Source organism: Zootermopsis nevadensis, unplaced genomic scaffold (genome assembly GCF_977971745.1).
Source record: "Zootermopsis nevadensis isolate Lab colony 2312 unplaced genomic scaffold, Znev_1.0 Znev_ptg000020l, whole genome shotgun sequence".
Taxonomy (NCBI): Eukaryota; Metazoa; Arthropoda; class Insecta; order Blattodea; family Termopsidae; genus Zootermopsis; species Zootermopsis nevadensis.
The window spans coordinates 7,976,734-7,998,625 of NW_028259152.1; the positions used below are offsets into that span (position 1 = coordinate 7,976,734).

General features: G+C 37.5%; 1 protein-coding gene and 1 long non-coding RNA gene across 3 annotated transcripts in view; one reads left to right on the plus strand and one right to left on the minus strand.

Moving 5' to 3' along the window:
- LOC110832452 (uncharacterized) overlaps positions 1–21,892 on the plus strand; it is a 191,723-nt gene that overhangs the window by 50,208 nt on the left and 119,623 nt on the right. The window lies entirely within an intron of this gene.
- Positions 1,895–19,701, minus strand: LOC110832450 (proton channel OtopLc). Of its 2 annotated transcripts, none has more exons than XM_022069468.2 (11): positions 19,577–19,701; positions 14,821–14,979; positions 13,723–13,818; positions 12,364–12,478; positions 11,975–12,077; positions 10,716–10,808; positions 9,694–9,848; positions 8,368–8,500; positions 7,387–7,677; positions 6,702–6,944; positions 1,895–5,983 (listed from the first exon to the last, which is right to left on the minus strand). In XM_022069468.2, the coding sequence occupies exons 2-11, from the start codon at positions 14,958–14,960 to the stop codon at positions 5,514–5,516; spliced, it is 1,839 nt and encodes a 612-aa protein (XP_021925160.1). In that variant the 5' UTR covers positions 14,961–14,979; positions 19,577–19,701; the 3' UTR covers positions 1,895–5,513. The 2 variants fall into 2 exon arrangements, with proteins under 2 accessions (XP_021925160.1, XP_021925159.1); XM_022069467.2 differs by having other exon boundaries at positions 7,387–7,686.

Sequence of the window (21,892 nt, forward strand, 5' to 3'; positions counted from 1 at the left end):
AACCTCCGTTACATCTGATGTTGTTAAGGTATTTTCGCTATTTTTTTCAAAACATCTTCCTGTGTTGCTACGATATGAAATGCATCTTCATTCCTAAGTAATTGAATTTTTTGTTGAAATATTATTGAATGCTTTAAATATGGGAGGCAGATTCGCTAAGTTCTTTACAGTAAACAATGTTTTATCTGTTTCTCAACCCTTATATTACTTTAATAATCATTCTTACTTAAAACAACGTACTATTAAACCACCTCTTTCTATGGAGTTTTCGGAGCGCTGTGTACTTTTATCTGCATTACAGAATTTACACTTTGCAGGACCGTTTTCATGCACTTGAATATGGGCGTAAATGTATTATACGATTCCAACTTGCTAATTTTTCCTCTGGAAAACAGTTACTTCTAGAAACACTTCTGTAAGAACAAGTTTCTTCTTGATTCATCTTACTCCGTCTAACTTGAAACTTCACCATCAAAATTATTATTAGGCCTACTTACAATGTTATTTACGTTATTTCTCTTCTCTGCCGGGACGTACTGATTATTATTTTTGCTTCTGTAAACACGTGTACTTACCTCTGTGCTAAACACAGTAAAAAAGAAGAACAAATAAAGTTAAGACGCCAGTCTAAAGGATAGGAGGGAATAAATTTTCCATCTGGAGGAGAAACAATCCTTTAAAGACCTAAAATTATAAAATGTATAGATTTCTTGGCCAGGAAAATATAAATAAAATTCGGCTAGTCATCAACTTCAACATAACATTTAAATTATATTTAACTGCTTTCGTGCGTGCGTTTACATGAGCATGGATCCGTAATGTTATAAAATAGACTATTACTACCAAAATTAGCCAAAAATAAGAGAGTGTATTTTTTTACCAAGATCATATTACATCTCCTTCAGACCCAACCTCTTGAGAATAACGTACATAAATTTCCGTGTTTTGTAATGCAGGGAATATTTGGACAAATTAAGCTCCTTTCTGCTACTCCAGAATGGTTATACTCCATGGCGTTTGTTATGGCTTGATTTATCACTTGACTGGGAATGTTCTGCTAAAAGAATGATAATTGTGCCTGGTAATAGAAGTAGTTTTAGCACCAATTTGCACTGATCCTGCTGTTATTTATAGGTTAATTTTTTGTTCCAACAAATTTGTATAAAGCTTTCCTTTCTGCAGTTAAAGAAATGGTAAATATTATGAAGGATTTCAGGCGACGAATGTGAAGACAGCTGTCTTCTACGTTTGTAGGGCCGTGTGATCTTTTAGCAGTTTATTGACGTTTCAGAAGTACCTGCTGCGTCCATCATTAGGGCGACGAGTAAACTCTGATTGCGAGCATTCACTTCTGAAACGTCCGTAAAATTTACCATACTACTAGGTGCTACAACCCAGAGGACAGACATCTTTACGGTAATTACTATTTATGTGGACTCTTATTTTGTGGCAAGAAATTGCATTTAGAAACAGAATGTTTAGGGAAACGTTTGAATGTATAAGAAGAATGAAGTAAGTACAGTAGATATTAAACAATTTTGAACGTAGTGCTTCATACGTTCACCTCGAGCTCTTAGAATGGTAAAATATAAGAGACTACAATTTTGAGACAAAACATGTATGCCGAATTTTTATGCGGAAATGGGGAGTACGTAGAATTGGCTCAGGATTTTGCCATTGGCTGGCTTTCGTGATTGAAATGTGGAGTCTTTGGGTTCTACTACCAGAGAATAATTTCAGTACAAACGATTCCAAAATATGGGGTATTTAGTATCGCGTACAGCGTATGCTCGGGTATAAATGGGTTACAGTCTATAAACAGGGGGTGTACATGGAAAATGGAACAATATAAAATATAATTCATTAGTAGAGAGTACAAATGAAATACAAAACCTTTAAATAACGAAATAAATTATTATTATTATTACTCTATACTGAATACATTATTCCATGCATTTTCTGTATACGTGAGACAATGGATTTCTTCCTTAGGCGTGTTTTATGTTACTTATTATAGTACATTAATGTTAATAATAATAATAATACTAATAATATTTTTAAAGATAGCATTCGTTGTATTGTGTAAATAATTATAAATACTACGTGACGCAATGACACACATTTGTCACTTGTATTTGGAATATTCATGAATTCTCATACGCCATGAACACAGTTTACTTTCCCCTCGTGAGATTTCAGGTTCTCACGATGACAGTTATGAAGATAGTTGTCTTCTGGAATTCTGCACCGTATAGTCTGTCACACACTGACTGACGTTTCAGATGAGCTTATTGTTGCCGTCATGAGGGCGATAATAATTTTGGAAGTTATAAGTTCATCTAAAACGTCTGTAAATATCTACCAGATTGTACAATGCAACTTCTCAGAAAATAGTTATCTCCTTACATGTCTGATGTTGTATTTCAACATTACTTTACTTCAGATTCATACAGTCATATAACATTAATCATTATAAGTTAGAGTCATTATGATTCTGTTGATGTCGGTGGGATAACGTTTATAAGTTTAACCTACATTAGGTTTTTCATAGACACTATATGTAGTTTCCAGGTTAACCCTTCTGGTATCCAAAGTCGTAGGCATCGATGCTATGGTAGCCGTCACCGAATCGCATACTTCAAGGTCACGGAAGAACTTCCCCGCCCCCCTTACGCAAAGCTCTAACTCATCAGTAGGGCTTTGTCAGCTTTCCACTTTTATTCAAGACCTGTCTTTAATCGCCTGTCTCTGCTATACGTGTTGCGACGTTGTACGATTTTTATGTGACCTTAAAGTATACAGTTTGCTGGTTATTTTCTGACTGATAGTTGCAAAGGAATTTCCATTAAACCGAATCTTTCATAAGGAAAGAGTCATTTGCAATCATATTTGAGGTCCGAGAAATAATAGAGTATTGCAATATAAATTGAACAAATTGGAATTAATCTCAATAAATATTGAATTGTTCTTTTGACTTTGTTTTACCTACAGTTGTCTGACAGTCGGAGACTAGCTTTGAAATAAATAAACTACTAAATTCACTGACCCGTATAATTCCAATATAACTCTGTTTTGATTGTAGGTGAAATCAAACTGTATAAATCTTTATTCAAAGAAAAAATTGGTACCTAGTGTAAAATTTGATACGTTTACGATAAGGCGATCATTTAAAAATCACGTGAGAAAATGCATTTCTCTGCTCATAATTAAATTTGTCACTAATAGTGTTTCTCTGTGTAATAAAATTTTCTCTCTCCTTCCTGGCACAAGATCGCAACGCACAGGGAATAAGAGGAGAAAATCCTAAAAGACGCGTTAGAACATTACAATATTTGTTACCCACTTCACAAAAGCTCTCAGGCGAAAGAAGCATAGACATTGATTTGTATCAGAAATGAAGTAACAAGAAGAAAACTTAAACTTGTATACTGTATTGAAATACTCCTTTCAAATCTCGTTTTCTACCAGCTCATTTTTCTTTGTAAGATTTGATGCTTTCATAGCGGTGAGTATGAAGATTTCTGTCTTCTGGGTTGTTGGGCTGTGTAGTCTGGTAGATGTTTATCAACGTCGCCCTGATGACGGAGGCGGTATGACCTCAGAAACGTTGGTAAACATCGACCAGACTACACAGCGCAACAACCCAGAAGACAGAAATCTTCATTTTTCTTTGTTTCATCCCTCATGTTACATATTTCTGACCGCGGCGCCCTTTTTTAAAAACGAACTTCGTTTATGATTTTAAGGTTTTTTGGGCAGTGAGGATGATGATGAAGTTCGAGACAATAAGTTACTCCAAAACACCGGCGTCTACCGACGAGACTACACGGAACCAAAACCCAAACAAACAACATAATCAAACTTTGACTGTGTGCAAAAATGTGCTTTCTCAGGTGGGTTTCTAAGTATCACCGATCGCCGTTTGTTGTCTTTCCTGCTACGTGTTTCGTGCATTATAAATCAGGTAGTGACTGATGTATTTCGTGTTCTTAGTTCCCCGAATAAATGTTGATCATTACTTCGATACTGATCATGATCTAGCCCTTCCAAATTAATCTTTTTATTTATTTCTGTTCTTTTAATTACGCTGTTGACAGTCAGTAAATGTACCAACGAGGAAACGAACATTTTTTATGGAAACTGAAGTAACGCCAGTCAATCAAATGTGCCCGATGAATTCATCATCGAACATTTTATTGACTTCTAATCCTAAAAAAATAGTTATTTTACCGGTGATAAAACAATCTGAAGGCAATTTTATGTGAAGATATCCGTCTTCTGGGTTATTGCGCTGTGTAGTCTGGTCGATGTTAACCAACGTTTCATAGGTCATACTGCCTCCGTCATCAGGGCGATGAATATGCCAATAGGGTGTGATGAGCTGGATTTATAGGCCGGGAAGTGAAAGGTGTAGCCTGCCCCGAGCCAATGGGAGCAGGTAGGCAGTATGACCTCTGAAACGTTGGTTAACATCGACCAGACTACACAGCGCAATAACCCTGAAGACGGATATCTTCATACTCACCGCTGTGAGAACCTCAAGTCTTACGCAATTTTATGTATTTTTACTCTTGACAACATGGGATAAAGCACGTATATTATTCGTTATGGAGTTATACTCTGGCTTTTTGTGTGTATGGCATTTTGTACTTATTTTATTTTCTTATCGAGTTCGCCGAACGCCCCATGCAAATGCTGGGCTAATACCGCAAAGCAAACGATCATGTTCCACCTTATCATTACCAATTCAGTATTTATTGCCCATCCTGTCATTCGACGTTTTATAGTCTGAACTACTGACAATCCCTTAAATTAAGCTTAAATAAAGTTAATTTATCGATCTCTGCGCAAATATGAGAAACCTTCGCGAAGAATTATTCAGTGTTAGCTCTCACTTAGTATTCTGCAATCCATAACTGTATTTTGAACTCTTACCGAATTAGATTGGTTGGTTGGTTTTAAGAGACGAGTGATGTTTTTGTAACCATTTTATAAAGATTTATTTGTTAAACCGCCATTGACCGATTTATGTTGCTTTTTTGAAGACATGCATTTGTGCTCTAAGTAATCTGGATTAGGAGATGCAAGTTACCGAATGTTTATATTTCGGCATAATTTTGAATTTGTAGCTTTTTACGTTGATCTAAATTTGTTACAGAATATGTGTGGTTATGATGTTTGATTCGCAAAATTAGCATTAAACTACGGAGTTTTGTTTTTTTAAATGAATTAATATTTTACGGTTTGCTTGGAAGAAACGGATAATCAACTTTTTAAAAAGATGCATTTGAATTTGAGGTTACGTATCCGAGAAATACTAGTAATTTAAGACATATCGCGTGATTTTGGTTACTGAAAGTTCTGTTAAAAGGAACGGCATACGCGCGCGCATGCGGTCGAACAGTTTTTATGCTTTTGGCACACAAAGCACCCTTCGCAACATTGAACTTTCAGACTGCACCTTTTACTCTGTTGTCACAATTGATTCTAAAATCTTTCCTTGTGTAGCGGTCCTAGCAATGTTCTCGCTTCAGTTTGTAGCTTGCTTTCCATATCTCGAAGAGGCAGATAGTTGAATGGAACCTATAGAAAATGGCCAGCGGCATAGAGATGTGGGTGATGACTGTCCATGGCCAAACGCCGAAGAACTTGAGGTGCTGAGGGCTATATTCAGCATGTCCCTTCTGCATAACATTGATCATCCACACGGCAGCGTTAGCTACCAGCAGGAAAGAGATGAGTTCGCGGCCGGGTTTTCGCCTCCTGTCGGCCTTCGTTCTACAGCGCCTGCTGGAGGCGTCTAGGACTAGGATTGTCTGCACCGTCGTCTGCATAAGAGCAAGTATCTCAATTGCAGCGCCACCTGGCACGTCTGTTTTCTCAGCATAGTTGAAACCGATGATGGAAAATATGCAGTACACATACATTCCAGCTTGAGCCATGACCAACAGAGAATTGTCCAGACCCAGACCATGCCCTGTCTCTGCAAAGTAACAGCACATTGTGAGATTTAAGGTTCTCACGGCGACGATTATGAAGATAGCTGTCTTATGGGAGAATCGCTTTGATAATGAAGGCAGCAAACATTTCTGAAACGTCGGTAAACTTATACCAGGCTATACGGCGCAACAGCCCAAAAAACAGCCGTCCTCTAACAGTTCATTGGCTTCAGTATTGTGGTAAAGTGTTGATAAGAAAAAATGTGATTAAATGCGTTCGCACTGTGACCACAAATAGGTGGACTGTACCCGACAAAGATCCTGACAAAGATGGTGTGAGTGGTTATAAAGGACAGTCGGACGTTAGTGGAATGTTGATTGGCGGCAGAAAACACAAGAAAGTGGAGAAATGTTTGCCTCATGACCACTTCATCAACAAGAAATCCGACATTAAATACCCTGAAATTTAATCCGGGCATCGCGGTGCGAACCAACTACCAACCGCCAAAAGTGTAGCACAATCATTACTGGACGAAACTGAGGTGTACGACTCACGGAATCATCCTTATGAAGTCTTAGATAATGGGCTCTGTTTCCGTTTGGGTTGTACGACGCATTATCTACATATTTTCAGGTACCGTTAATGAGATACGCCGTTTTATGGCCTTGAAGGCTTCGTATATTTTTAACATTTAGCCTTTTTACTCGATATCATAAGGTCGCGTGTGTCTACTACTAAGTTTACGTACTTCACCGACATACCTGCAGGAAGTACTCTGATCCGGACCATGCACGCGAGCACTGCGAGGGTGCAGAGAATGTAAATGCACATCTCACATATGCTGACCTCGTACACAGCGAGTTGTACGTAATTTTCTTCATTGTGCAGAACTAAGAAGAGAACCAGGCTGATGATGGTGAGGACAAGCACGAGGATACCAGCACATAGGCCCTTCTGGGAGCTGTCGCAGTCCAGTGTGAAGTGGTGTGCAGACCGCAGCCCGTCTGCAAGAGGACAGACATCCGCGTGTTGAACTACTGATAGGAATAAATGCACTGATGACATATGGGGGCGTGCAACAAACGTTATAAACTCTGCTGTTTCATGTTCCGGAGATCACAGGTCCGTGTTAGACCCGGAGGACAGATTTCCTGACTCGGATTTTTCGTTGTTCTCCTAAGTCCCTTGAAGAAGAAGCCGGGATAGTGCCGTAAATTAGTATATGACTTCTCTCTTCCACATACCTGTCAAATTATTACGCAATATTCATTAATATCAGTGAACGTGCATAGTGTGAACTGCTGACAGCTTTGTAAATGCACCTTAAACAAAATTAAAAAGAAATTAAATATTTCCACGAGTATTATTACCTCCTGGCTGATTAAGTATGGGTCTTATCACGGAAATTAAGTGATGTGTTATGACTTAGGCTTATTATGTTCTTACTCAGACTATTGCTGCTAAAATCTCGTCCAATGCTTTGGCTGCACACGTGGTGGGTTACCCTGATAGGGGGCGGAATCCGGATGTGTTTCCACATCTCGTACAGGGTCACTGCACAGATCAGGCTGTACTCTACAGTGCAGGGAAACAGGTAGGGACTGGACTTCTGCACCAACATTCCCACGATGTTGGTTCGGGAACAGAGATGTGAAGGTACGCCACGCCTCAGTCTGTGCAGTTCGGTTGTGTTGAAAGCGGCGTCCGTTTCGTTAGCTTCCTCGTCGTTCGCGTGATCTGAAACATCTGAACGGCACACGAATTGCAGAAGACGATGGTTGACATTTCAAGTTATCACAGCGGCGAATATGAATATGGCCGTGATCTGGGTTGTTGAGCCGTGTTGTCTGGTAGACGTTTACCAAAGTTTCAGAAGTTTTTGCTGTGCTTGCTGCTTCCACTGCCCTGATGATGGAGACAGCATGTACCTCTAAAAAGTCGGTGAACTTTTACCACCATACGCAGCGCAACAACCCGCAAGACAAACATCTTCGAGATGATAATTATTCAGAAGTCCAAGATGTATCTTGATGGTTTATTACCGTTGCCTGTCACTCTATTCTGTCCTCAGACAGATGTGACCACACGCTTACATCTATTTTTTAAAGACTGGCTTCTATATTATCGTAACATTTATGCCTGCATATATGTATATATTCCTTCCCATCTCCCACATGCATACTATAAGATCTTCCCATCTCACATATCTGAATTTGATCACAATTTACATGAGTACAAAACGTAGGGCTCCTTGTGTAGTTTTTTCCCATTTCTTGTTTCTTTATCTTTCATGGGTTCATTCTTTCCTGAGCTCTTGGTTATCAGACATTATTAGTCAGTGTTCATTGCATATAACAAAAACAGTAATTTTTAAAAGTAACTCGGCAAGTGCATGTTTAATGATGCTTGTGGATTCAGTCTACTCACCGTAATGACTCAGATGTTCTATCTCGTGTTTGGTTTCCTCTACCAGCACGTACAGCCATTCGCACAGGTTAGTGGCGATCATGTGCATCAGGCCGAACCGCGCCACCGGAACGTAGCGCCCCATCTTCAGATCCTGCAACAACGTAAGCGAACACAGTAGTAGGAATGTGTCTGCTCCTATGCTCGTGACGCCTGACCATAGGAGTGCGCCATTAATGCGATGTGTATAAAATGCAAATTAAGTTCTGACGGCGCAACACTGGTAACAAGAAATGCAAACGACACTCTGGTGTTGCCTGTAGTGGAGTATGGCAGAATATGAGTTTGGCGAGAGTCAGGAGGAAGACAGTCGATTTTGTGTTGGTGCGTTTTGGCAGGAATCTCGTTCCAGTCGCCGTGAGTTTTCATATTCAATTTGCGTACAAAAGAAATGTTGTACATGTTGTAAGTTTTAATGCTACTTGCAAGGATAATGGTACAATTAATTTTAATATTATTAAATACAAGAAGGGTCAAATCCCGTCAATTTTGACGGGTGAAGCAACAGTGATTTTAAGGAGAACATTCCTGTGCCAAATCTGAACTTCTTCTGAGTGTTGACTCAGCACTCTTCGTATGCTTAGAAGATTGTCGAAAGAAGTATTTATTAATAATTTAGGTGGTTGTTATATTGTAAACTGTTGTAGTATCATTTGGTATTGAAAATTTTATGGGGTTGGTAGTACAAATATGTTCGGGGAATTCTTCCTACCCTTCAGTTCAGAATCCTTTGTCTTTCCGCCTGCTGCCTAAAAATGTAAAGATTAAAATATTCAAAACTATAATTCGGCTTCTTACTTTGCGTGGCCTTCACGTTAAGGAAAGAACACAAATTGATGGTATGTGAGAGGACACATTTTGTTGTTAAGAAGGGTTTAGCGTTAAGGGACTCCTGAGAACTGAATAATTAGGAGATCATAAATTTATACTCTTCACCAAGGACATCGAGGACGGTGAGATTTGTTTGTCATGTAACACACATTACGTAGATCAAAATGCATACAAATTTTGGTTTGGAAATCTGAATGGAAGAGACCATCCAGAAGATCTGGGCGTAGATGGGGAATAACATTAAAATGTTATGTATAGAAACAAGGTGTGAGGTTAGGGACTGGTGGCGGACACTTGTGGACACGGTAATGAATTTTTTGGTTCCGTAATATTCCGGACATTTTTTGATTGGCTGAGCATTCTATTAGCTCCAGAAGAAGGACTCTTTACCATAGAGTTGATTAGTCAGTACACTCTTTGAATTTGCAGTTAGACTGGACAGTTTCTGTTACGCACTTTGTTGTTGAGGAACATGAATTGTATTTGCATGAGTGTCAGCAACATTCTGGTTGCCGACCTGAAGACCAGAACTGTGTCGTCACAATGGGAGTCCCTTGCGAAGTATTGCCCGAACTCCAGCCCAGAGTACACCATACTTCCGATACCGAACCCTGTAACAAAGTGTTACATGTAACATAGTTAAACAAATAAACTGTTGAGACAGTATTGAATAATGAATTTGGAAGTATGTGGAAAGAAGTGTTTTAAACGTATTTTAATCTAAACTAATCTAGATGTCGCCTGGAAATAACGAGGAAAATCACGCAGCTGATTGGTGTACTAAATATCGAACCCGCAAAGAGTGAGTATTAACCACCGCGGTAATGTCGTTCTTGGGGAAAGTGGTTGAGATGCTGGAAGGCGGGTGTAACTAGCAGAGAATCGTGTCCGGTGGCGAAACCCAAAATAGAAACAATATTATACACAAAGAAAAGTAAATGAAGAAATATAAATAAAAGAAAGTAATCCACCTAGGGAACGTAAAGTAAAGTAAAGTAAAGTTTGTCCCACTATACGCCATGTAGGCGTTTGGGGTGAGTGGAGGTATAGCTCCTCTCTTCCTTGACCCCGGCACTAGATGGGGGTGAGTGGTCAGCATAACGCCCCGGCCGGCTTTACCCCCGGGAAAGGACCCCGGTACCCATTGTAGAGGAGGCTGGGTGGGCCCCAGAGCCGGTCTGGACGCAGAGGCTAGAGGAAAAATCCTCTGCCCCCGTCGGGGATCGAACCCCGGTCGTCCAGCCCGTAGCTAGTCACTATACTGACTGAGCTATCCCGGCTCATAATCCACCTAGGGAACAATAATATAAACGTAAAACATTAAAGAAATACGAAAAACAGGTAACCACGCTAAATCGTCTATCAAGACAACCTATCTAGATCATTTCCCTTATTGAGAATGTGCCCTCAAGGGAGACAATGTTTAATAATAATAATACATCTCAGGAAATAGCTTATAGCAGGGAATATTTACTCACCCATCGCTCCAAGTCGCAAGTAGAAGCTTCCATATCGCACGATGTCTTTCTTATAACACGAATCCGGGCACTGACACACAACGCCTGTCCTTCCTGAGGAAAATAACATGGAGATCACCGGTTAATTTAACTGTCAAGATCGCTGGTTATTTAACTATGAAAATCACTGGTTGTTTAACTATGATCATTGGTTAACTGAACTATCTGACACGCACTTATGTATAAATTAAAACAATTCTATCTAGGTTACACGCCTAAAAAGAATATCAAAATCATTAATGTACTTAACGCGTTTGCATGAATGGGAGCTGTGTATAGGATGTACGTAAATGTGTTTATAAAGAATAACATATTCCCCAGTTTACTGATCTGCTTGACGTGTATTTAAATGTATGAAACTGGTTACTTGTGGTCTTGACATTATATGCATGTAAGCGTAAAATATAGAGGATGTTTGTTAGGATATGTCCATATCGGATACAAATACCATGCTCAGTAGATTACTTAAGCCTTTAACGTATATTCACGTACTGAGTTGCGTATAGGATAAACGAAAATATACGCCCGTAGCAATTGAAGTTGCTTTACATCATCTTATATATTAAAATGATGTAAGGTGTTCACCGAGGTTAACTGATTCATAATTGTCTGCTGTTGAGATTATGTGATATCAACGACGAATGTTACCGTAAAACTTAAGGAAAAGGGCATTTGGGTTTCCTAGGCTTAAATGGAAACATAATGCATCTTAAAGGAATAAAATGTGAGGGTGTGGACTGGATTCATCTGGATCAGGATTGGATCCAGTAGTTAGTTGTTCTGAACGATGTAACAAGCATGGCAGTTCAGTAAAAGGAAAAAAAGTTTTTCGTAAGCTGAACGATTATCAGAATAATTCATTACCACGGAGTTAGTCCGGTAACGCCCTTCAGACCCAATAAGGTTTCAGATTTTTACGGCCACGAGCATGGATTGTTGCGACATGTAGTGTGGTAGAGATTGACCAACGCATCAGAATTGCTTACTGCCTCCGTAATTAGGGTGGAAGCCCTGATGGTGAAGACAGTAAGCACCTCCGAAACGTGTGTCAATTTCTATTATGCTACACTGCGCAATATGCCAGAAGACAGCCATTTTGAGTCTTTGGATTCCATTACGACAGGTGTCCTTATGAACTGAGTAAATCTCTAATTACAGTGAAACATGAGTTACTAATTTTAACCTTGAATCAATTTTAATGGCGTAAGGCTTTTACTTACTGTGTCTGCTGATTATGTTATTGACTGCTCTTTCCTTAAGTGTCATGGCGTATAAGAAACACATGAAGGTTATGCTTCCTAGGTACAGGTACAAGTAGAAACCCTGAAACATTCAAAGAATCTACTTAGCATTTGAAGTCAATTTTCAAGAAAATCTATAATATGCTGTTGGCATCAACCTTTGTTACTGCGTTATTATGCGTTCTCTGCACTATAGCGAAAGCGTAAAATACCTTATGCGTTCGTCCACCTCACTGCAACATGTTGTCACTGTGATTTTGGATTGGATTGTTGCAACAATTTCTTCGTTGCTACAATTACCTTAGATGCTATTGTTACTGACAGAAGGGCGAGGACCTGACGTGTTGCCGCCAAAAACGGTACTGTACCTGGTAGAAGGAAAGTGGCACTTGGGGTGCAAGACCTTCAGTCACCGGGAACGCCACCCCAAGGACGACCAGAAGCTTCGCGTAGAGGGCGGACAATGCGCAAACGAGTGTGTTCCTGAAAACAGGAAACGGAGTTAAAATGGAGGTGATAATTAGTGTCGGACATCGTACTGTTGGACTCCTTGGATGAGGGATAGTCTATCGCAAATATTTTTTACATTCTTCCTTTTGCAAAAAAGAGTAGAACGACAGACATCCATGTTTTGACTGGGTTTTGAACACATGATTCGAAATAGAACATTTATTTGACCACTGATCCTGTGGTGGAACGACTGCTGATAAATATGGCTTCAGCAGAATGCATAAGCTAAGGAAAACACTCGTGTAGAACAATTCTGAAGCTGACTTCGTATATTTAAATAAAAAGTTTATTGGAAATTTTCTATCATCTAGTAAAATAATGAAATAGAAACGACGTTTCGGAGATGGGGATCTATCTCCGTCTTCAGGTAGAGCCCCATCTCCGAAACGTCGTTTCTATTCTATTATTTTACTAGACGATGGAAAATTTCCAAAGAACTTTTTATTTAAATAACTCACCATCGTCACTAACTTTTAGATTTGATAAACTTAGTACATGTTCTGTTCTTTCTATTCACTGCCTTCCGTTCCAGCCTTTTCATTATCTCTATTTCATTTCACTTTACTTTATTATATCGTACTATGTTCTTATTATTTTGTGATCTTTTCTCTTTTATTCGATTTTAGTCTCTTTTATTATGTTCTATTTTATTCTATTATGTGTTTACTTTACTGTAGTTTGCTTTGTTACTAACTATTCTGTTCTGTTTACTGAAATATTTTTCAGTTCTGTTATATAGTCTATTCCATTCTATTTTACTTTATTCTGTCCACTCAGTTATGTTCATTATAATCTGGTATATTTTATTCTAGCCTCTTCTGTTATAATTTATTCTATTCTGTTTTCCGTATTCTTTGTCTTTTCTAAAAACATATAAATCCTACAGAACAAAGTCTTGTCAACAACAAGATACGTGGTTTCGACAAGTACCTGGTGGACATCAGATGTTGGAGCTAGCACCATGTGCTATGTGCCTGCGTTAGAGAGAGGGGAAGGCGAGGGGAAGTACTGATGTAGTGGGGGTACCTGTCAGCTACTGTATAACCGTTACCAGATGATTTGCTCTACACAAAGCCGGGCAGCGTTCTGCCCTGTTTAACCTCTCTGTGTATCGTTCGACCAAGCGGACTCGTCCATCCGCTAGACTCCGCTCGAGAGAACGGAGTATTATATCTGTGCTCGTGCTATGTATGACTCGTGGCGCTGGATCTACTCACTCCGCCATCCTGAACCTCCCCTTTTTGATGATCGGTGAGCGTTCTTCATCGTCTCTCTCTGGGACGTCGATTCGGCTCGTTGCCTGCTCAACCAGTCTGGGAACAGTCACAGGGATTTTCGTGTTAGACGCCGTCTCACGTAAACTCGTAATGACTGGATCTACATTGCGACACCCAGGGCCAAAGTGTGCGCATTGTCAACGTCACTAGCTTATGGGTAGAAGAAAACGCAAACCAAAGACATAATTGACACAGGAAATAAGACAGCTGGCTACAAATTACTTCTTCTGGGAAGCAGTGTTTATGGAGAGCATTTGCATCTTGTATATATGCCTTTTATTTCTAACGATCGTTAGACATACAGATTAGCCCCGACTTCAATACCATGAATTATTATCAATTCGGTTCACGTTCATAAAGAGAATGTTAAGTAGAGAGGTCGTGTTCGTGCGTCTGTCCCCATGTTTCATCTTCGAAATTGCACAACAGATTTCGATAAAATTTGGAACTGAAAAAAATTGTCTGGAATATTTAATTTTGATTTATCAGTTCAGGATAACCCTTCCTTTTACATGAAGCTCAAATCGGACTTTAACTATTATCTCAGAAGCGACTCACGGCACTAATGTACTTTACATACACTAAAATTTGCTTTTAAAATGCGCAACGTTTATTAGATTAATCTTTGTTACTTTGTTTATTGAACGAAATAATACAATCCTCTACTCCTAATTACCTTTGTCAACTGCAGGGAATTTGAGCTTCAGTATAAGAGTAAATAAACATGCAAACGTAATTGTGTCTAATACGTCAACATGAAATAGAAATACGCGCATTCGCAAAGAACTCATTTAAAGAGTCCGGAATATGGTCCATCGGCGGGCTGCTGTGAAAACGTTGTCTTCAGTTTAAGTATCAGACAAGGAATATTATTATCTTCTCAAGAGAGATTGTGCCCCACAAACTTAATTAATTATCAGTTCAGGGAAATATTTCAGTTTGTTCGAGAGAAACAACAGTCTAAATGAAATATTTCATGTGATAAATTATTTAAGTGCATATTCAGAATGAAATTTGTATTCTGATCTTGATACTTACCCCACAACGAGAAGCTGTTGGTTGTTGACCGAAACGACGGCAGAAGACAGTCTCCTTTCCGATGTCTGAATCGGGAAAACTGCCATGTCATGGGGTTCTATTAGAGGGACTGCAACTTGATTATCGTCGTGGTCAGACATGTTGAGGCTCCAGAAGTCACTGCGGACATGGATATTGGGCACACTATATCGTATAGATGAATGTCCCCGTCTCAGTTAAGAGTTGTGGAAGGTCATGGCTCCGATAAGAACATAGCATATTTTTCCAGTGCGTCCTTTTGGATTTTAACATAGCGTACCTCATTGTTGATATTGCCTTAATGCATGCACGAAGTTATTTTTTCAGGGAGGTAATGGCCGTTAACACATATCACAAGGCGTATAAATATAAGTTTTGTCCTTATATCTCGTTATATATAATCATATTGAAAAGTTATATTGAGAGATGGTTGAAGTAAAAGATTCATATCAACAGAGTGCTATAAATTTATGCTATTTTACCCGTATTTTAAGAATTTTATTTTTGATTTTAACCGTTTGAAACCAAAGCTCGTCTAAATAATATTTAATAATTCAGTCCGCACCGCAAAAAAAAAGAACGCGTTTCTATTACAAAGACCAGTCAGTTAATGTTCTTTAAAGAATAATCGCTGTTTACTCTGAGAATCTCACGAAACCTATGAATATATAATGTGGAAAAGTAAATATTATTAATAATTAATAATATTTAATAATATTTAATATATAATATTTAGTAATATATTAATAATTATTATTAAATTAAGTGTGGACTGTAAATTGCTAATAGAAGTTGAATTTTTGTCCGACGGATTAAATTCTGCTGAAAACGTTTAACACGTCTTAATTATTAAATTCAATATAATTACTACATTCTACAATACTATAATATTAAAAAGAGTTGGGGGAGGGGAAGATTGTTACTAGCGGGTTAAAAAGAACATTTACGATATTTTTATGTGCTTAATTGTATTACTCGATACACGGACGCACTGAAAGACATATTGTCTCTTCGAATTCAAAAGAGGAATGTTTTGAATTTCATATTCTTGAGCAAATTTTATTCTTGAATGTGATATTTGACGTTTTTACGGTGGTGAAAATTTATATTCTTTTCTTCTGGTTTTTGAAGACTTATTGGCCATTATTTACGTTTCGTACAAACGTACTTCTCAATCTTCAAGGTAGAGGGTACAAGATACAGTATCTTTAAATGGAGGCAGTATGTCCCTTCAGAAGACCATAAATTAAACTTACTGACGTTTAATTTTCCTGAGTGTAAATCACCATGTTTGTAAATAATTCGTCAAAGCTACGTAGATAAGCTTGTCCACTGTCGACGATCTATAACGCACAGTATTTACTATCAGGCTGCATTTTTAACTTCCATCTAAACGTGTATTATCGCCGTGGTTAATAACCACGCTGCTAAACGTAAAGGGGTTTTGATGTAAGGTTCCATGTATTTTAAACCTCAGCACTTAATGAAGATAAGTAGTAAGCTTCGTCCGACGCTCGTTTGGTCCTCCGAACAAAGTAACAAATTTCCAATTAAATATCACTCGTTAAGCGCAGAGAATAAATGAAAGAGTGCATCACGTTTGTTCATTGTATTTAATATAAACAAATAAAAGTGATAAATGACATTAACTTTAAGATGTTGGCAAGATTTCAGGTTCTCAAGGCGGCATGAATAAAAATTACTGTCTTCTGGGTCTTTGCGCAGCGTAGTCTTGTAGAAGTTTACCGACGTTTCAGAGGCTCTGCTGCTTCCATCTTTAGGGTGACCTGATCATGGAAGCACCAGCACCTCTGAAACGTCGGTAAACTTCAGTACCAGGCTATGCGGCGCCACGGTCCAGAAGACAATCATCTTCTTTAAGGATGCTGTACTAGGTTGTAACACCGTTTGGACTGACATAATACATTATTAGTACGTAGCCTATTGCGTGTCTTTGGGCGAACGGAAATTTGTAAGTGGCTACTGTTTTTGGAAGCCTAAATGTTGTTATTGCTCGTTCAGTTGGGCTTTTCTTTTCTTACATCTTGTCTGTTAAGAATCAGAAGTTATATATCTTTCTTTGAATGTACGTTATGATGAGATGATATAAAGTAAGTGTAAATTGAATTTGTTAGCAAATATTATGCTTGAACACTGTGAAGATTAACGTTCGTTAGTGAAAATAATTAAATTTTATTTGTAAACATCTTTGATTTTGTGTGTTCATAAGAATGAAGTCAGTTTTTTAAGTGGTGAGAGAAGCAAATATTTATGACTGCAACATTTGCAGTTTATTGAAATAACAGTACGAAGTGAATGAGTAATCCCTTAAACTGCCAAAGTTATTTGTGTCCACTCTCCTCTTAGGAATATTGAAAACATGAATGTTCCTTATATTTATTTTAGACTGCACTGGCTGATTCCATCTTTGCATTAGCCTTCTTATTTTTGCAGATATTCGAAGTCTTTATTCAGATAATTAGCTGAGGAACGAATGAGGGTTAAGAACTCTTGAATTTGGATTACAAATTTTCATCACACATTAATAGTGAACCCCGTTTGTTGTCAGAAAATAAAGAGAACGGGTTTCATACAATGAAAATGTATTTTTAGGTGTGTATATTTTAATATTTACAGGGCATATTTTTTTTTTGAATTATTGGAATTATTAGCGATTACATTAACGTATGTGAGAATGTGATAGTGAAACTGTGGCTCACAAATCCTTGAAACACTGTACAACTGTCACATTTTTATCTTATAAACAATTAATTAATCTTTAATATAAGTACGAAAGTGAACCTAGTGGTTCCGTAAAGGCGGAGAATTACTTAACCAGCCTTTCAAGAAAGACCATAGGTAATTTGTGTAGTTTAGTCTTCAGATCTTCTGTTGAAAGCATATTGAATTAGTATTAAAACAATTAATAAATTCTTTTGCACAGTACAGTGCCTCTTTCAATGCTAGGAACGATATATCTCGTTACCAACCACGTTCAGTTTCTACGCGCAAGTGGTCTCGAATTTTAAAAGTGAAAACAATGTCATTTCTTGGCAAATGAAGTGCATCTCTTCATGTTTCAACAATGGATGTTATAAAATCACCACAAAAGGTTAGATGGAGCAACACTAGCGCCACGTAACATGGATCCTGAAATTATTTATGGTATATTTAGTTATAAAACCACACATAATTTTAGGACTTTATGTTGTGTGTTTTAAAAAATCTTAAAAATTAACACATTTTTGTTTCTATTATTCTTTGCAAATTGAAAAACAACAGCGTAATGGCTGTATGAGACAATGAAAGAACCGGAGTCTATCAGATTCGATCGCATAACCATCTGCGCACAAATCCAGCACGCCACGACTGCTAAGGATGACAGATTTTCGTTACTCAAAGGATACCTCAAGAAATCATAGCTCGAAAAGTTACAATTGAAAGTTGTTGAAATATGGTAATAGACGTTTGGTTTCATTAATAATTTTTCTCTGAAATAAACAGGTTAAGAGAAATATCGACAAATATTGTACAAATTGTGTGCATTGAACAGTTTTTAATGAATGAACATTTGCATCGCAGAAGACAGCCATCTTCTTCTGAGGACGTCCAATGCTACTCGTACTTTCCAATTTTTTGCAATCGATAATTACAACATGGCCGAAGCACGAACTTGTCAGGTGGAATGCCACTTAGTATAGAGTTCTGAAATGCTGTGTGCTGATACAATTAAGTTGAGGCTTCAGCAACATTCAAAACTTAAGTTTCTTTGTTTAGTGACAGTATTAGTGGTGAGTGCGTAAATTGGAATTCGTAGAAGACTTTAAAACAGCTCATTGCTCTAAAATGAGTGCCACATTATTGTAAAGTTTGTTTAAAAATGAAAAATTATAGTACTTTTCGTAGAAAAAATGTTCACTTTGCTTAAATAGTATCTGAATATTTTGGCTTATGTGGGCATCTAATATTTCCTTTTGTTGTCAACAACGAAACGTGTTGCCTTCACAGATTCTGCAGTGAAATGACGAGGAAATAAATACGTATGTTAAAAACGTAGTTTTTTTACTGAAATTTAAATATCCTGAACTTTTTAAAGGGAGTTGGGTAAATGTTGCATTTAAAATTGCGATTAACATTGTTGACGTGTTTATCAAACCTTTTCGGAAGAGTCAGAGCATTCAGAATGTCAAGGTGGGAAAATGCGTGTGGGAACTACTTTTTCCGGTGCAGATTACACTTTTATAATATTATTCTTTGAGATTATTTTTCGGTATTATAATTATTTAAGGAGTTCCTTGCGTGTGGATAAATAATTTGTGACTTCAACTCTTTGACGCTGGTACCTCTTCAGTTTAATAAATAAACCAAAATTACCCCTTGTACTTTATACAATAGCCTATATGCCAAGGATGTTATAAACCACTACAACAGACAAATAATTTATCACACTTAGCAGAATGTGTATTTGACCTGGTCATTACCCACTGAAGTATACCAAATTACCCCTCGAGGTGTAATTCCCCGCGGGTTATGAACCACTGCCCTACGTTATGTGTTTTTCAGTGTGATTAGTTTTTAAAAAATATATTTGTGTCTGCAATTAATCAAGTTCAGTGCCAAATAAAAGAAGCAGTTCAGAATCGTATTAAACGCATTTGGAAGATATATTGGAGTGACCACTTCCGTTCTCGTCTCCCTTGTGACGTCACACCACTCCGCGACAATTCCAAAGACTTACCCTGTTCTTGCAAATACCAGTGTCTTTGCCGCCTGCAGAAGCTAAACTGCACATGAAGATTCAAAGTTACGACCTTAACACATCGACCTTGTGTCGTCACCATCACCTTCTAATTGTGGTAACAGAAACTGCAAACGGAGAGTTGATTCGACCTGGAACAACTCAACGTAAAGCAATGTAAAAACTGCCATTGCCCAGTGATGGATAGAGGCCATCAGCTTTGATACACATATGTATGAAACTTTAAGTCCGTTGTAAATCGTTCATGTTTTGAGGTTTTCAACGAAAAGACAGTCTTTGCTTTAATATCTTCAATTTGTGGATGCTGCAAATGGTTAAAGTTCCAAAAAATAATAGCACAGATGTATTTTCGATGATAATTACATATGCCTAACACGCTCAGGGAACACCGATTCGATGATTTTTTAATTTTTTTTTTACAACACTGTGCCCTTTCTGATGCCGCATAATTATTTTCTATGCATTATTATTTTTTTATTATATAAAGCACAATTCAAATGCCATAATTCAATTTATTTTTATTGCGGTATGGAGTCTGTTGCAGATTATCCATTTTTATTTTAAACCTCCTTATTATTCTTTGCAAGGTATGCTCGCTTTTGACCCGTTACGAAAGCAGACAAATTACTTTTCACATTTCTTCTATGTCTTCTCACATCTGTACTTCTCTTCGGTCTATATTTATCAGTGTGTCTTATGATATCCCATGAACGTGATTTCTTAATTTCTAACGAATTCTGATAAACTAGTCTCATTTCATTAACTTTCGAAATATGTTTTATATTTAGATTTTTCTCTGTCCTTTAAACTTTAAAGTTTAAAGGACTTGACATAGAAATCTCACTGTCTGCAAGAAGCCAGCAGTCTCCCCCTTGTTTTGATGAAACTGTATGAAATCATAATTAATTATTTTATTCGTTTGTAGAGAACGTGTTTATTGTATGCTGTGAAATTTTAATTGGAATGTTTAATAGTTTCTACACTGGATATCCTGCAGTCCAGATATTTCAAATATTTGACACGGTTATGCATTTTGTCGTTCAGAATTCCTTATACTATGCCGACCTACTTGAAACCATTTGAATATAACTGCATCGTATTACCGACTAGAGTTGCAGACAGTTTTCTCGGTTTATCATCGGTGCGCCGAATCGCCATATTTTCTGTCGTGAATCTCCACACACAAGCAGTTTAATAATATCAATATATTTTTTTAATTTCCCAGATGCATTGATTATAAAATTGTACCAACATTGTTTTCTGTATTTCTGAAGAGATTTCTCTGTTGGCACACTTAATTATTAATATTTTTATGTGAGAATTTTTAATTTGAAATTGGGATTAAGAAATTGTGTTCATATTGTAGGGTCTTAAACGCGGAGTAGCGTTATTGATCCTGTTTAATTTTTATCTAAATTACGCATTAATTGTAGTTGCTTGTTACCTTTATCTATCCTCTAAAATTAAAAAGAAACTTAGAAACAAACGATTTGAAGTTTAGTGTAATGTACATGAAGTGTATTGCCATTTAATAAGGCTTTTCTGTTCATCAGTACACTGCCACAGCGAAACGTCTGCCACTCTATCATACTGAGTTGTGCAAGTGTAAAACTACGTGTTACTACACGTTACGCTAAGTTTAATCATGTGCTGGCCTAAAGATAGACTGACGCTAAATTAATTGTCTGGCACACTAGTTAACGACACCAAATTCACAAATGTTGTTGCTCAGGATTGACTACACTGATGTTAATGGTTGAAGAATAAGGAAAATTTAGGGATGTTTATACAATTAAATTGACGTTATTGTTAACTGTTATTGTCATTATATAATAAAATTATACTTACATTTTATTTGATCTCATATTTTTGCCTTTTGTTAATAAGGTACCTAATTGGTATCAAGGTTGTTGTGTTGGCAATCACTAGGTTCATATCACTGTTTTAACGGTTTAGGTTAGACCAATAGGCTTACTAATGACTTTTTTTGTGAAGTGACTATCTGTAGGTTAATGGATCTTGGAAAAATTGTTTTGTAGTAAAATATTTTCGGAGGATATTTACTAAACTTCTCTCGAACAGGATAAAATCAGTTTCATCTTGCGTCTTTCACATTGGACACAGGTTTGTGTAAAGCAAATATCGTGTGTACGAAAGGAAACGCTACAGGGTGTGTTTTAGGGACCAATTAATTTGTTTCTAGAAGTATAAGACCAAGAACTCACTCGACAGTTTTTGCTAGGAAATACTGAAGACATATCGCCATCTGGTTGCGGATTGAAGAGAGGGCTTCAG